The 11,445-nt window shown below is 48.6% G+C and overlaps 1 protein-coding gene across 1 annotated transcript in view; it reads right to left on the minus strand.

Moving 5' to 3' along the window:
* Nucleotides 1–11,445, minus strand: part of LOC132587678 (leucine-rich repeat-containing protein 49-like) — a 139,284-nt gene that overhangs the window by 59,996 nt on the left and 67,843 nt on the right. The window contains exons 15-16 of the mRNA XM_060259995.1: nucleotides 6,593–6,702; nucleotides 2,731–2,881 (exon numbers count right to left, since the gene is read on the minus strand). Coding sequence (XP_060115978.1) covers nucleotides 2,731–2,881; nucleotides 6,593–6,702 — 261 coding nt within the window. The remainder of the gene's footprint in view (nucleotides 1–2,730; nucleotides 2,882–6,592; nucleotides 6,703–11,445) is intronic.

Genomic DNA, 11,445 nt, shown 5'->3' on the forward strand with positions numbered 1-11,445 from the left:
GCCCTTTCAAGGACAACTTCTGCCAGAGCTATGGCTGACCCAAGGCCATGCTAGCAGGTGCAAGTGGAGGAGAGGGGAATCAAACCCGGTTCTCCCAGATTAGAGTCTGCACACTTAACCACTACACCAAACTGGCTCTCCAACTGATGTATAACTGATGTTTTAAAATCGTTTTTATGTTTTCTGCTTTATTGAAGTTTTACCCTGTTGGTCATTTTTTGACTCCAAGCTGTAAGCTGCCCTGAGCCTGCCTTTGGCAGGAAGGGCAGGATATAAATTAAATAAAATCAATCAATCAATGCATTTAAGACCAATGTTTTATTGAAGGTATGAGCTTCCGTGTGCGGGCACAGACACAGCTGAATAAGTGTGTATGCACACAAAAGCTCATACCTTGAATAATTTAATTTAATATTAAGATTTATATCCTGCAGAAGCAGGCTCAAGGCAGGTAACAATATAAAACATACATAGGACCAAGTCCCATGAAGAAAGGTTGAAGGATCTGGGCATGTTTAGCCTGGAGAGGAGGCAGCTGAGAGGTGACAGGATCACCATCATGTCCTTGAAGGGCTGACATAGAGAGGATGGGGTGGAGTTGTTCTCTGCAGCCCCGGAAGGTAGGACCAGAACCAAGGGGTTGAAATTAAATCAAAAGAGTTTCCAGCTCAACATGAGGAAGAACTTCCTGACCGTTAGAGCGGTTCCTCAGTGGAACAGGCTTCCTCGGGAGGTGGTGGGCTCTCCTTCCTTGGAGGTTTTTCAACAGAGGCTAGAGGGCCATCTGACAGCAATGAAGATCCTGTGAATTTAGGGGGAGGGGTTTGTGAGTTTCCTGCATTGTGCAGGGGGTTGGACTAGATGACCCTGGAGGTCCCTTCCAACTCTATGATTCTATGATATGATCACCATCTTCAAGTACTTGAAGGGTTGTCCTATAGAGGATGGTGTGGAATTGTTTTCTGTGGCCCCGGAAGGTAGGACAAGAACCAGTGGGTTGAAATTAAGTCAGAAGAGTTTCCGGCTCAACATGAGGAAGAACTTCCTGACCGTTAGAGCGGTTCCTCAGTGGAACAGGCTTCCTCAGGAGGTGGTGGGCTCACCTTCCTTGGAGGTTTTTAAACAGAGGCTAAATAGCCATCTGACAGCAATGAAGATCTTGTGAATTTAGGAGGAGGTTTTTGAGAGTTTCCTGCATTGTGCAGGGGGTTGGACTAGATGACCCTGGAGGTCCCTTCCATGATTCTATGAGTCATTAAAACCACAGAAAAATTCATCAAAGGACAATTTACAATTACAATTCAACAACAATAAAAGTTTGTTGGCCTTAAAGGCACCATTGGGCTGAAACTTTGTTGTCGTTCTATTTAATATGAAAAGAAATACAGCCTTTTAAGCAGCTGATATAACACAGAGGGCAAGAGATCATGCTACAAATCAGAAAGCCCGAGGTTTCAATCTGACCTCAGCCACTCTATAGCTCTCTCTCCTCCAATCAGAAAACAGAAAATGAGCCTGACTAGATTGATGGGTGGGTGAGGGAGTTGTTTGAATTAACTTAGATCAGGGGTGTCAAACATGCAGCTCGGTGGCCGAATCAGGCCCCTGGAGCACTCCTATCAGACTCCCAAGCGACTGGCTGTCATATGCTTCCTTCTCCCTCTCTCTCGCTTCCTTCTGCATAACGGCTTGCTTTGCAAGGCTTGCTCAATTGTGTAAGAACTACAGAGCAAAGCCTCTATGTTCTCCACTGGCTGAGGCTCCTCCCTTGGCGAAGAATGAGGCAAGGGATAGCTTGCTCTGCTAGCCCCTCTCAGTTGCACAGCAGAGCTACTGAGCCAAGCCGCTCCTTCCTTCTATTGGCTGAGGCTCCTCCCTCTCCTGGTCCCCTGGGGAAGGAAGGAAAGAGCCAGAGCTTCCTTTGCCCAGTTCCCTGGATCCCATGGGAGAAATACAAATAAAACACCTTTAAGACCAACAAGTGCTAACGTTTTAAGTTTTTTTTAAAAAAATAATAATAATTGTGTTTGTGTCCATTATAAAGTTGACATCTCTGCTACCTAATCTTAAATAGGTACACATGGCCCAGCCCAACAAGGTCTCATTTATGTCAGATCTGGCCCTCGTAACAAATGAGTTTGACATCCCCTGACTTAGATGGGTACATGTGAATAGCTCTAGGCCCTTCGGAAATCTGGGCTTTCACAAGGACTCGTGGGCCTTTCTCAACAGGCATCAGCCGAAACCCGTTCAAGGAATGCCATGCGGCCACTCTGGAACTTGAGACTAATTCTATGTTTGTTCATTCCAACAGCACATCCTTCCTGCATTATACATACGGCCCCTTTTGCCATTTGTGAAACCCTAACCTGTTTATACTTGTTTTACAGGCGCATGAAGGGAAAGAGGGGTGGGTTAGGGAGGGGGGGAAAGGTGGTTTTGCGAGCAGCCCGGTCTGCACTGAAAAATCTCCACTGACAATAAAGGCAGAGGCCCATTTATGGATAATTCTTAACAGCTACTGGGCCAGTACGGCACACGGGGTATCCGTTACGCTCCAGTTCGGCCTTGAAATAAACCGTTTGCCAGCCGATGGAAGTCAACTGTGGCGCTTTGGCAGGCAAAAAGAAAAGATGTAAAAGAAACCAATCATGAAAGTAGATGAGCCACCGCAAGGGGAAGGACAAACATTCGGGGAATTTCGCAAGGTGCCCCGAACCGGCTCCTTACCTCCAGCTTCTCTGCCTGGGAGTCCCGCGTGGCGTAGCAGAAGACCTCCCGATTCACGTTGTCCCCTCCGAGTTTACGTCGGTCGCCACCCTCGTCGGCAGCCCCCAATTTCTTCCCCTTTGCCTCCAAAAGGTAACACAGTTGCTTCTTCCTGCAGACACAGACGGGAGCAAGAGTTACGAACCTGATTTGCTTTCAGATCCTCGCTGCCGACTTTTTATCGGGAGTTCATCTGTTTACAACGTTTCTCAGATCCCTGTGTTGCCTGTTGCTTCGCTTACAAGCAAAACAGCCTGAAGATATTTACTGCTTATCTCAGAACTGCAATCGTGTCTAAACACAGGTAACTTGACAGGCACTTCTAAGCAATTCTCCGGAACGGGGAAGGAAGGAATCTAAACACAAGGGGGAAAGAAAACATACATTTGATAACAAAATACACAGGAAGCTCCGCAGTGTAGAGACATACAATCCTCTAAGTCAGGGGTGGTCAACGGTAGCTCTCCAGATGTTTTTTTGCCAACAATTCCCATCAGCCCCAGCCATCAGCCATGCTGGCTGGGGCTGATGGGAGTCGTAGGCAAAAAACATCTGGGGAGCTACCGTTGGCCACCCCTGCCTAAGTTGGCGATGCCTAGAAAAGCAGGAGACTGCGTTTTTTTGCAAAGATGCCATGCACACAGGCTTATGCCCCCCCATCCCGCACTTTTATTTTAACACAAAACCAACTCAATCTTTTGCAAAAAGCAAACCTAACCGATCACACAAAACTGCTGTATACAAGTCTCCCTCTCTCTCGGTGTCGTTTGGTATAGTGTTTAAGCGCGCGGACTCTTATTTGGGAGAACCGGGTTTGATTCCCCACTCCTCCACTTGCACCTGCTGGAATGGCCTTGGGTCAGCCGTAGCTCTCTTATCTGGGTGAACCGGGTTTGATTCCCCACTCCTCCACTTGCACCTGCTGGAATGGCCTTGGGTCAGCCACAGCTCTGGCAGAGGTTGTCCTTGAAAGGGCAGCTACTGTAAGAGCTCTCTCAGCCCCATCCACCTCATAGGATATACAGAAGGATATAGACAAGCTGGAATGGTCCAGAGAAGGGCGACGAAGATGATGAGGGGTCTGGAGACCAAGTCCTATGAGGAAAGGTTGAAGGAGCTGGGGATGTTTATCATGGAGAGGAAGTGGCTGAGAGGTGATATGATCACCATCTTCAAGTACTTGAAGGGCTGTCATATAGAGGATGGTGTGGAATTGTTTTCTGTGGCCCCGAAGGTAGGACCAGAACCAATGGGTTGAAATTAAATCAAAAGAGTTTCCGGATCAACATGAGGAAGAACTTCCTGACCATTAGAGTGATTCTTCAGTGGTTAAGGCTTCCTCGGGAGGTGGTGGGCTCTCCTTCCTTGGAGGTTTTTAAACAGAGGCTAGATGGCCATCTGACAGCAATGAAGATCCTGTGAATTTAGGGGGAGGTGTTTGTGGGTTTCCTGCATTGTGCAGGGGGTCGGACTAGATGACCCTAGAGGTCCCTTCCAACTCTATGATTCTATGATTCTAGGGTGTCTGTTGTGGGGGAAGAAGATAAAGGAGATTGTAAGCTGCTCTGCCAACAAAAGTCCGTATAGTCAAAACGATGGTATTCCCAGTAGTAATGTATGGCTGCGAGAGCTGAACCATAAGGAAGGCCGAGCGCAGAATAGATGCTTTTGAGATGTGATGCTGGAGAAGACTCTTGAGTTTCCCTTGGACTGCAGGAAGATCCAATCAGTCAGTCCTAAGGGAAATCAACCCAGACTGTTCACTGGAAGGTCAGATGCTGAAGCTGAAGCTCAAATACTTTGGCCACCCAATGAGAAAGGGAGCACTCCCTGGAGAAGACTCTTGAGTTTTCCTTGGACTTCAAGAAGATCAAATCAGTCAGTCCTAAGGGAAATCAACCCAGACTGTTCACTGGAAGGTCAGATGCTGAAGCTGAAGCTCAAATACTTTGGCCACCCAATGAGAAGGGAGCACTCCCTGGAGAAGACTCTTGAGTTTTCCTTGGACTTCAAGAAGATCCAATCAGTCAGTCCTAAGGGAAATCAACCCAGACTGTTCCCTGGAAGGTCAGATGCTGAAGCTGAAGCTCCAATACTTTGGCCACCCAATGAGAAGGGAGCACTCCCTGGAGAAGATCCTGATGCTGGGAAAGACAGAAGGCAAAAGAAGAAGGGGACAGCAAAAGAGGAGATGGCTGGACAGCGTTACTGATGTAACAAACACGAATTTGAGCAGGCTTCGGAGGATGGTGGAAGACAGGAGGGCCTGGCGTGACTTGGTCCACGGGGTCGCAAAGAACTGGACTCGACTGTGCGACTGAACAACAACAAGCTGCTCTGAGACTCTGATTCAGAGAGAAGGGCAGGGTATAAATCTACGGTTTTCTTCTTCTTCTTCTTCTTTCTCTCTGTCTCACACACACGGATCCATGGAGCCCAGAACTGTCCTTGTCTTTTTGATGCCAATGTCATAAGATTAGAAGAAGAAGGCCCCTGCTAGATCAGACTGCTAGTCCAAGTAGCCCAGCATCCAGTCTCACACAGTGGCCAACTACTTCTTTGTATGGCCAACAACAGGACAGAAGAACACCAGAAGCCTTCCCACTGTTGTTCCCCCCCACAAGAATACAGAGCATCACCGCCCCAGACAGTGGGGCAGTGTTCCACCTATACTATAAGATAGTGTTCCATCTATACTTTGTGGCTAATAGTCACTGATGGACCTCTGCTCCACAGGTTTCTCCAGTCCCCTTTTGGCTTGTAGCCACCACCACTTCCTGCAGCAGTGAATTCCATGTGTTAATTCCTCTTTGGGTTAAGAAGTATTTCCTTTTCTCCATTCTAAGCTTAGAGTTCCTTAATTTCATTGATTGCCCACACGTTCTTGTATTGTGAGAAAGGCAGAAAAGTATTTCATTCTCCATCTTCTCAATCCCAGGCACATACCCCTCCCTTCCTTCCAAGACCTGATAAACTCAAAGGGGATTGAGTCAACTGATCCCGCCCATCTCTTTTCTTTCAAAAAGGACTCACAACTGCTTTTGACATTCCGGAGCACCGTGGAGTGGGTTTGATTCCCCACTCCTCCTCCACATGCAGCTGCTGGTGTGCCCTTGGGTCGGTCACAGTTCTCTCAAGAGCAGTTCTCTCAGAGCTCTCTCAGCCCCACCTACCCCACAGGGTGTCTGTTCTGGGGAGGGGAGGGGAAAGGAGACTGTAGGCTGCTCCGAGTGAAGGGCGGGGTACAAATCCAATCTCTTCTTCTTCTTCACCTCCAGTCCCCCATCAGACATTTTGTGGCTTACGGAGCGGGGTGTGTGCTGACTTTGGATTAATAAACAAAGCCATATTTTCTGCAGAGCTGGGAAATCCCCCAGGGATCAAGAATCCCCTTCTTTGGTGAGAGCCAGTTTGGTGTAGTGGTTAAGTGTGCAGACTCTTTTCTGGGAGAACCGGGTTTGATTCCCCACTCCTCCACTTGCACCTGTTGAAATAGCCTTGGGTCAGCCATAGCTCTCGCAGAGCCGTCCTTGAAAGGACAGTCTTTGTCAGAGCTCCCTCAGCCCCATCCACCTCTCAGGGTGTCTGTTGTGGGGGAAGAAGATAAAGGAGACTGTAAGTCACTCTGAGACTGATTCACAGAAAAGGGTGGGGTATAAATCTATGGTCTTCTTCTTCTTTGTCTCTGAGTGGCCCAACTCTGTTGCTTTTGAAAGTATAAATGAGGACCGGATGGTTTCCTATCAGAAGGAGTAATATTGCTATAGATACACATAGGAGTACGTAGTAATATTGCTATAGATACACATAGGATACACATTACCTGGTTTCTCCAAGCAGCGACAGAAGGCGGCAATAAGGTAAATCGGAGGATGCGACGTAGGCCAAGATGCCAAACAGATTTTCCGCCATGATCACGTCATTCTTTGTGACCTGCAGAAGAGATATAAGAAACACAACAAAAACATGTGTAATATATATAATATCTGTTGCGATCTGCCTTGAATCCAAGGCAAACTGTAAATAACTTAAGTAAATAAAATAAATATTTGCTTTGGAGACAATATTGGGACGAAAGCATGCAACACGTAGAGGAGAGGTCTTTGTGAATTCCCTGCCTTGCGCGGGGGGTTAGACTAGATGACCCTGGACGTCCCTTCCAGCTCCGTGATTCTAACCGTGATTTCTGCCATCAACACAGCATACAGGAGGCTGATCAGATCCCCAGCACTGAAGATGCGATGGTGAGAGACGGCAGCTTGACTAGCGAAACAGTTTGGTGTAGTGATTAATAGTGCAATCCTAAGGAGAGTTACTCTGTTCTAAGCCCACTGAAATGAATAGGCTTAGATTGGAGTAACTCTCCTTAGGATTGCACTGTAAGTGTGTGGACTCTTATCTGGGAGAACAGGGGTTTGACTCCCCACTCCCCCACATCCAGCTGCTGATGTGACCTTGAGTCAGTCTCTCGTGGCGCTGTTCCTCTTAAGAGCAGTTTCTGTCAGAGCTCTCTCAGCTCTGCCTACCTCACAGGGTGTCTGTTGTGGAGAGGGGAAGGGACAGGAGATTGTAAGCCGCTCTAAGACTCCTTTGGGTAGTGAAGGGCGGGGTATAAATCCAAAGCCCTATGTGGTCGGGGGCCTGTCTATCAACGGGACTGCCTTTCTCCGTATGTCCACCGGCAAGCACTGTGTTCAGGGACACGAAACCTACTGTCCATCCCTGGACCAAGGGCGGCCAGACTGTGTTCTACACGGGCCAGGGCCTTCTCAGGGCAGCACCAGAAATGTGGAATCCCCTCTCGGAGGCCATAAGGGCCCTGTGGGATCTTTCTCAATTCCGCAGGGCCTGAAAAACAGAATTATTTCGACAGGCCTTCAACATCTAACTGGGAGGTGGCTGCCATCCTACACTGCTGAGAAATTACGATCGCTACAGGATCACTGTCAGAGGAAGAGGAAGATCCCGCCTACACTGAAGCACCGTAAAATGTTTTAAATTGTATTTTATTGTTTTAAAACCTATAATTGCAATGTTTAAACTGATTGTTAGCTGCCTTGAGTCCGCTTGCGGAGACGGAGGGATAAAAGCTGAAAGTGATAAATAAATAAATCTCTTCTTTTTCTAATGCCACAGGAAGTGGTGGCGGCTACAAGCACAGTGTCATGAGCCCTGACGAGGAGGAGCTGGAAGGGTTAACAGACCTAGAAGAGTTGCCAGCCAGTTCCTCAGCTGAACAGACAGCAGCTGGCCCATCAATCACTCTCCAGGCTCCAGTGTCAGCTGTTGACCATCAATCTCCTCCAAGCTCTCCTCCTCCCATCTCAAGAATTCAAAGCAGGCTCCGGAAAGAACTTGCAGAGCGAAGACATGAGGCACACCGATGCTTCCGATCTCTCAGCCCTGAGTTCTAGCAGAGTCACTGCCACCCAGGGAACAGGCTGATTGAGGCTCCCATATAGCTCCCACCCAAGACCTGGTAACCTTGTGGAAGCAACAAGTCTATTCTCTGGCTTGCATCCACGCTCCTTCCTGATCCTGACCTGCTTGATTTCCTTGGCACCCTGACCTTGTGGCTTTTGGACACTGACTGCTGATTCCAGTTTGTGATTCTGCATTGGTGACTTGGCTCCTTCTTGACTTCCTGGACTTTGACCTTGGACTGGCTTGGGACTCCTGCCTGCCTGCGCCCTGAGAACGTGACACACAGACAGCTTCAAGAGGGCCACTGGCCTGATCCAACACAGCTTCTCTTTTGTTCTTATGTTCATGTTCTTAATGGCTGGGGTAAGAACGACATCCGAGACCCAGCTTGCAATGCGTATGCTAGCCGGCTATATGACGGCTGCCGCAGCTTAGCATTAAGGCGCACAGCGAAGACCCTTGTGCGGTGGCGGCATTTTAAAATGTTGTTTTAAAATGTTTTAAAACAACATTTTAAAAATCTGCGTGGCCAATCAAATCTCCAAAGGCCCTTGAGAAGCCTTGCTGGACAAAAGCCATCCCCCCCTTGAGCTGGCCCACTTTCTAAAAATCCTGGTGGGCATCGTGGACTGTCAGGGACCCGGGTCGTTTTGTAGAAAAATAGGTGGTGGAGCTCATTAACGTAACTCGTTAGCATATGCTGCCCCCCCCACCAGACAAACGCAAGAAAGGCGAGCCCCAGGCGAGCGAGGCCTGCTTGGGCTGGCTGTGCCCCCTCCTCCAGTCAAAAGGCCAGCAAGCCACCCACCACCCAAAATCACATAAGTGGAGAAGGGGTGGTGTGGACTTCTCCAGGGGTTCATGAGGGCTGCTGGGGGTGTGGCAAAGCCCCTGGTGGCTGGCTGGCTGCCTGCTCTCCTAATCCAGGGATTGTTATACAGCTGCACCCACTATTCAATGGACAAAGTAGGAGGAAGAGGGGGAACCCTCAGAAAGGTTCTGGAGCTGTGCTCCTGTGAGCTCCTGCTGAATTCAAGGCCTGATCTCAGTCAATATCTGAGGAAAGGAGCTTTTGGCTATCGAAAGCTTATACCAGGGGTGTCAAATATGAGGCCTGAGGGCCGGATTGGGCCCTCCAGCAACTGGCTGTCATCTGCTTCGTTCTTTCTCTCTCTTGCTTCCTTCTGCATCACAGTTTGCTTTCCCAGGCTTGCTCAATCGCACAGGAGCCACAGAGTAAAAACCTCCATTTTTTCCATTGGCTGAGGCTTCTTCCTTGGAGGGAGCGGGGGGGGGGGGGAGGAGGCAGAACTTGCTTTGCCAGGCTCCCTCCATCGCACAGCAGAGCTAAGGAGCCAGGCCTCTCTTTCTTCTATTGGCTGAGGCTCCTCAGAGCAAGAATTGTCAGTTATCAACGACTGTTAAGCAAACAAAATATTGTAAGAGCGCTAATCTTTCAAGCATGTTTTATTTTTAAAAAAATCTTTAATGGAGTTTAATGCCTGGCATTACGTTTTATGACGCACATGGCCCAGCCCGGTCCGACAAGGTCTCAATTATGTCAGATCCGGCCCTCAAAACAAATGAGTTTGACACCCTTGGCTTATACACCCTGAGAATCTTTTTTGGTCTCTTAAGGACTCCTATCTAACCAGTCACTTAGATATTGCTAGTGGCTACTGAAGCAGACACACGCATCCAATATCCAGTTATATTAAAGGATGAGGAAAATGGGAGTTTTAATATTATTTCAGACATTCCAACTGTATTGCATATACATACACTCCCAGACGTGCTCAGAATTCAGGGATGATTTCTGAAATGTCAAGATCATCTGTACTTAGCCAAGAAAGCATCCCTGCCAAGAGGATATTAGAAACAACAGCGTGTTTCTCTTTATAGGATCCTGGATTTTTAAAGGGAGCTATTATCCCCCCCCCCCCCAACCTCGCTGCCTCTCTTTTCCTCCCTCGGGGACTTTTTCGTTGAGTTTAAAGTTTTGGCCTCCCTTTTCCTCCGTTCCGTGATTAATATGTGCAGGAAAAGCACAGAGAAATAAATCTTTACATTTGTACTTCCAGCTATTTTATTCGTTACTAGTTATCAGCCTGGTTCATAACATTCGGGGGAAAAAAATCTAATAGAGAGTGGTTAAAGTGTGGAATTGGCTGCCAGAGGATGTCGCGACACCCACAGGAAGAAACAGCTTGAAAAGGGGATTAGAGAGATTCACAGAGAAGTCTGTCAACGGCTACTAGCCATGGTGACGGAGGGGAACCTCCACATTCAGAGGCACCAAGCCTCTGAATCTCAGAGCCCGGAGGCCTTTTATGAACATATGAAGCTGCCTTCTACTGAATCAGAACCTCAGTCCATCAAAGTCAGTCTTGTCTACTCAGACTGGCAGCGGCTCTCCAGGGTCTCAAGCTGAGGTTTTTCACACCTATTTGCCTGGACCCTTTTTTGGAGATGCCGGGGATCGAACCTGGGACCTTCTGCTTACCAAGCAGATGCTCTACCACTGAGCCACCGTCCCTCCCTAACATTTATGAAGCTGCCTTCTACTGAATCAGACCCCTGGTCCATCAAAGTCAGTATTGTCTACTCAGACTGGCAGCGGCTCTCCAGGGTCTCAAGCTGAGGTTTTTCACGCGTATTTGCCTGGACCCTTTTTTGGAGATGCCGGGGGTTGAACCTGGGACCTTCTGCTTACCAAGCAGATGCTCTACCACTGAGCCACCGTCCCTCCCTAACATTTATGAAGCTGCCTTCTACTGAATCAGACCCCGGGTCCATCAAAGTCAGTATTGTCTTCTCAGACTGGCAGCGGCTCTCCAGGGTCTCAAGCTGAGGTTTTTCACACCTATTTGCCTGGACCCTTTTTTGGAGATGCCGGGGATCGAACCTGGGACCTTCTGCTTCCCAAGCAGATGCTCTGCCACTGAGCCACCGTCCCTCCCCAACAGGGCTCTTCTGATATTCTTCTGACCCAGCAGGGCTCTTCTGATGTTCTTCTCAGGGGAAGGCCTTAGCCTCTGTGCCCTGTTGCTGGCCCTCCAGAGGAATTGGCTGGCCACTGAGTGAGACAGGAGGCAACATCAGGGGAAGGCCTCTGTCCACAACAGCCCTGTCCAGAGGAACTGGTTGGCCTCTGGCTGGACTAGATGGACCCTCACTGGTCTGATCCAGCAGGGCTCTTCTGAGGTTCTTATCAAGCCCTTGGCATCTCTGCCCTGTTGTTGGCCCTCCAGA

Source organism: Heteronotia binoei, chromosome 19 (assembly GCF_032191835.1).
Source record: "Heteronotia binoei isolate CCM8104 ecotype False Entrance Well chromosome 19, APGP_CSIRO_Hbin_v1, whole genome shotgun sequence".
Lineage (NCBI taxonomy): Eukaryota > Metazoa > Chordata > Lepidosauria > Squamata > Gekkonidae > Heteronotia > Heteronotia binoei.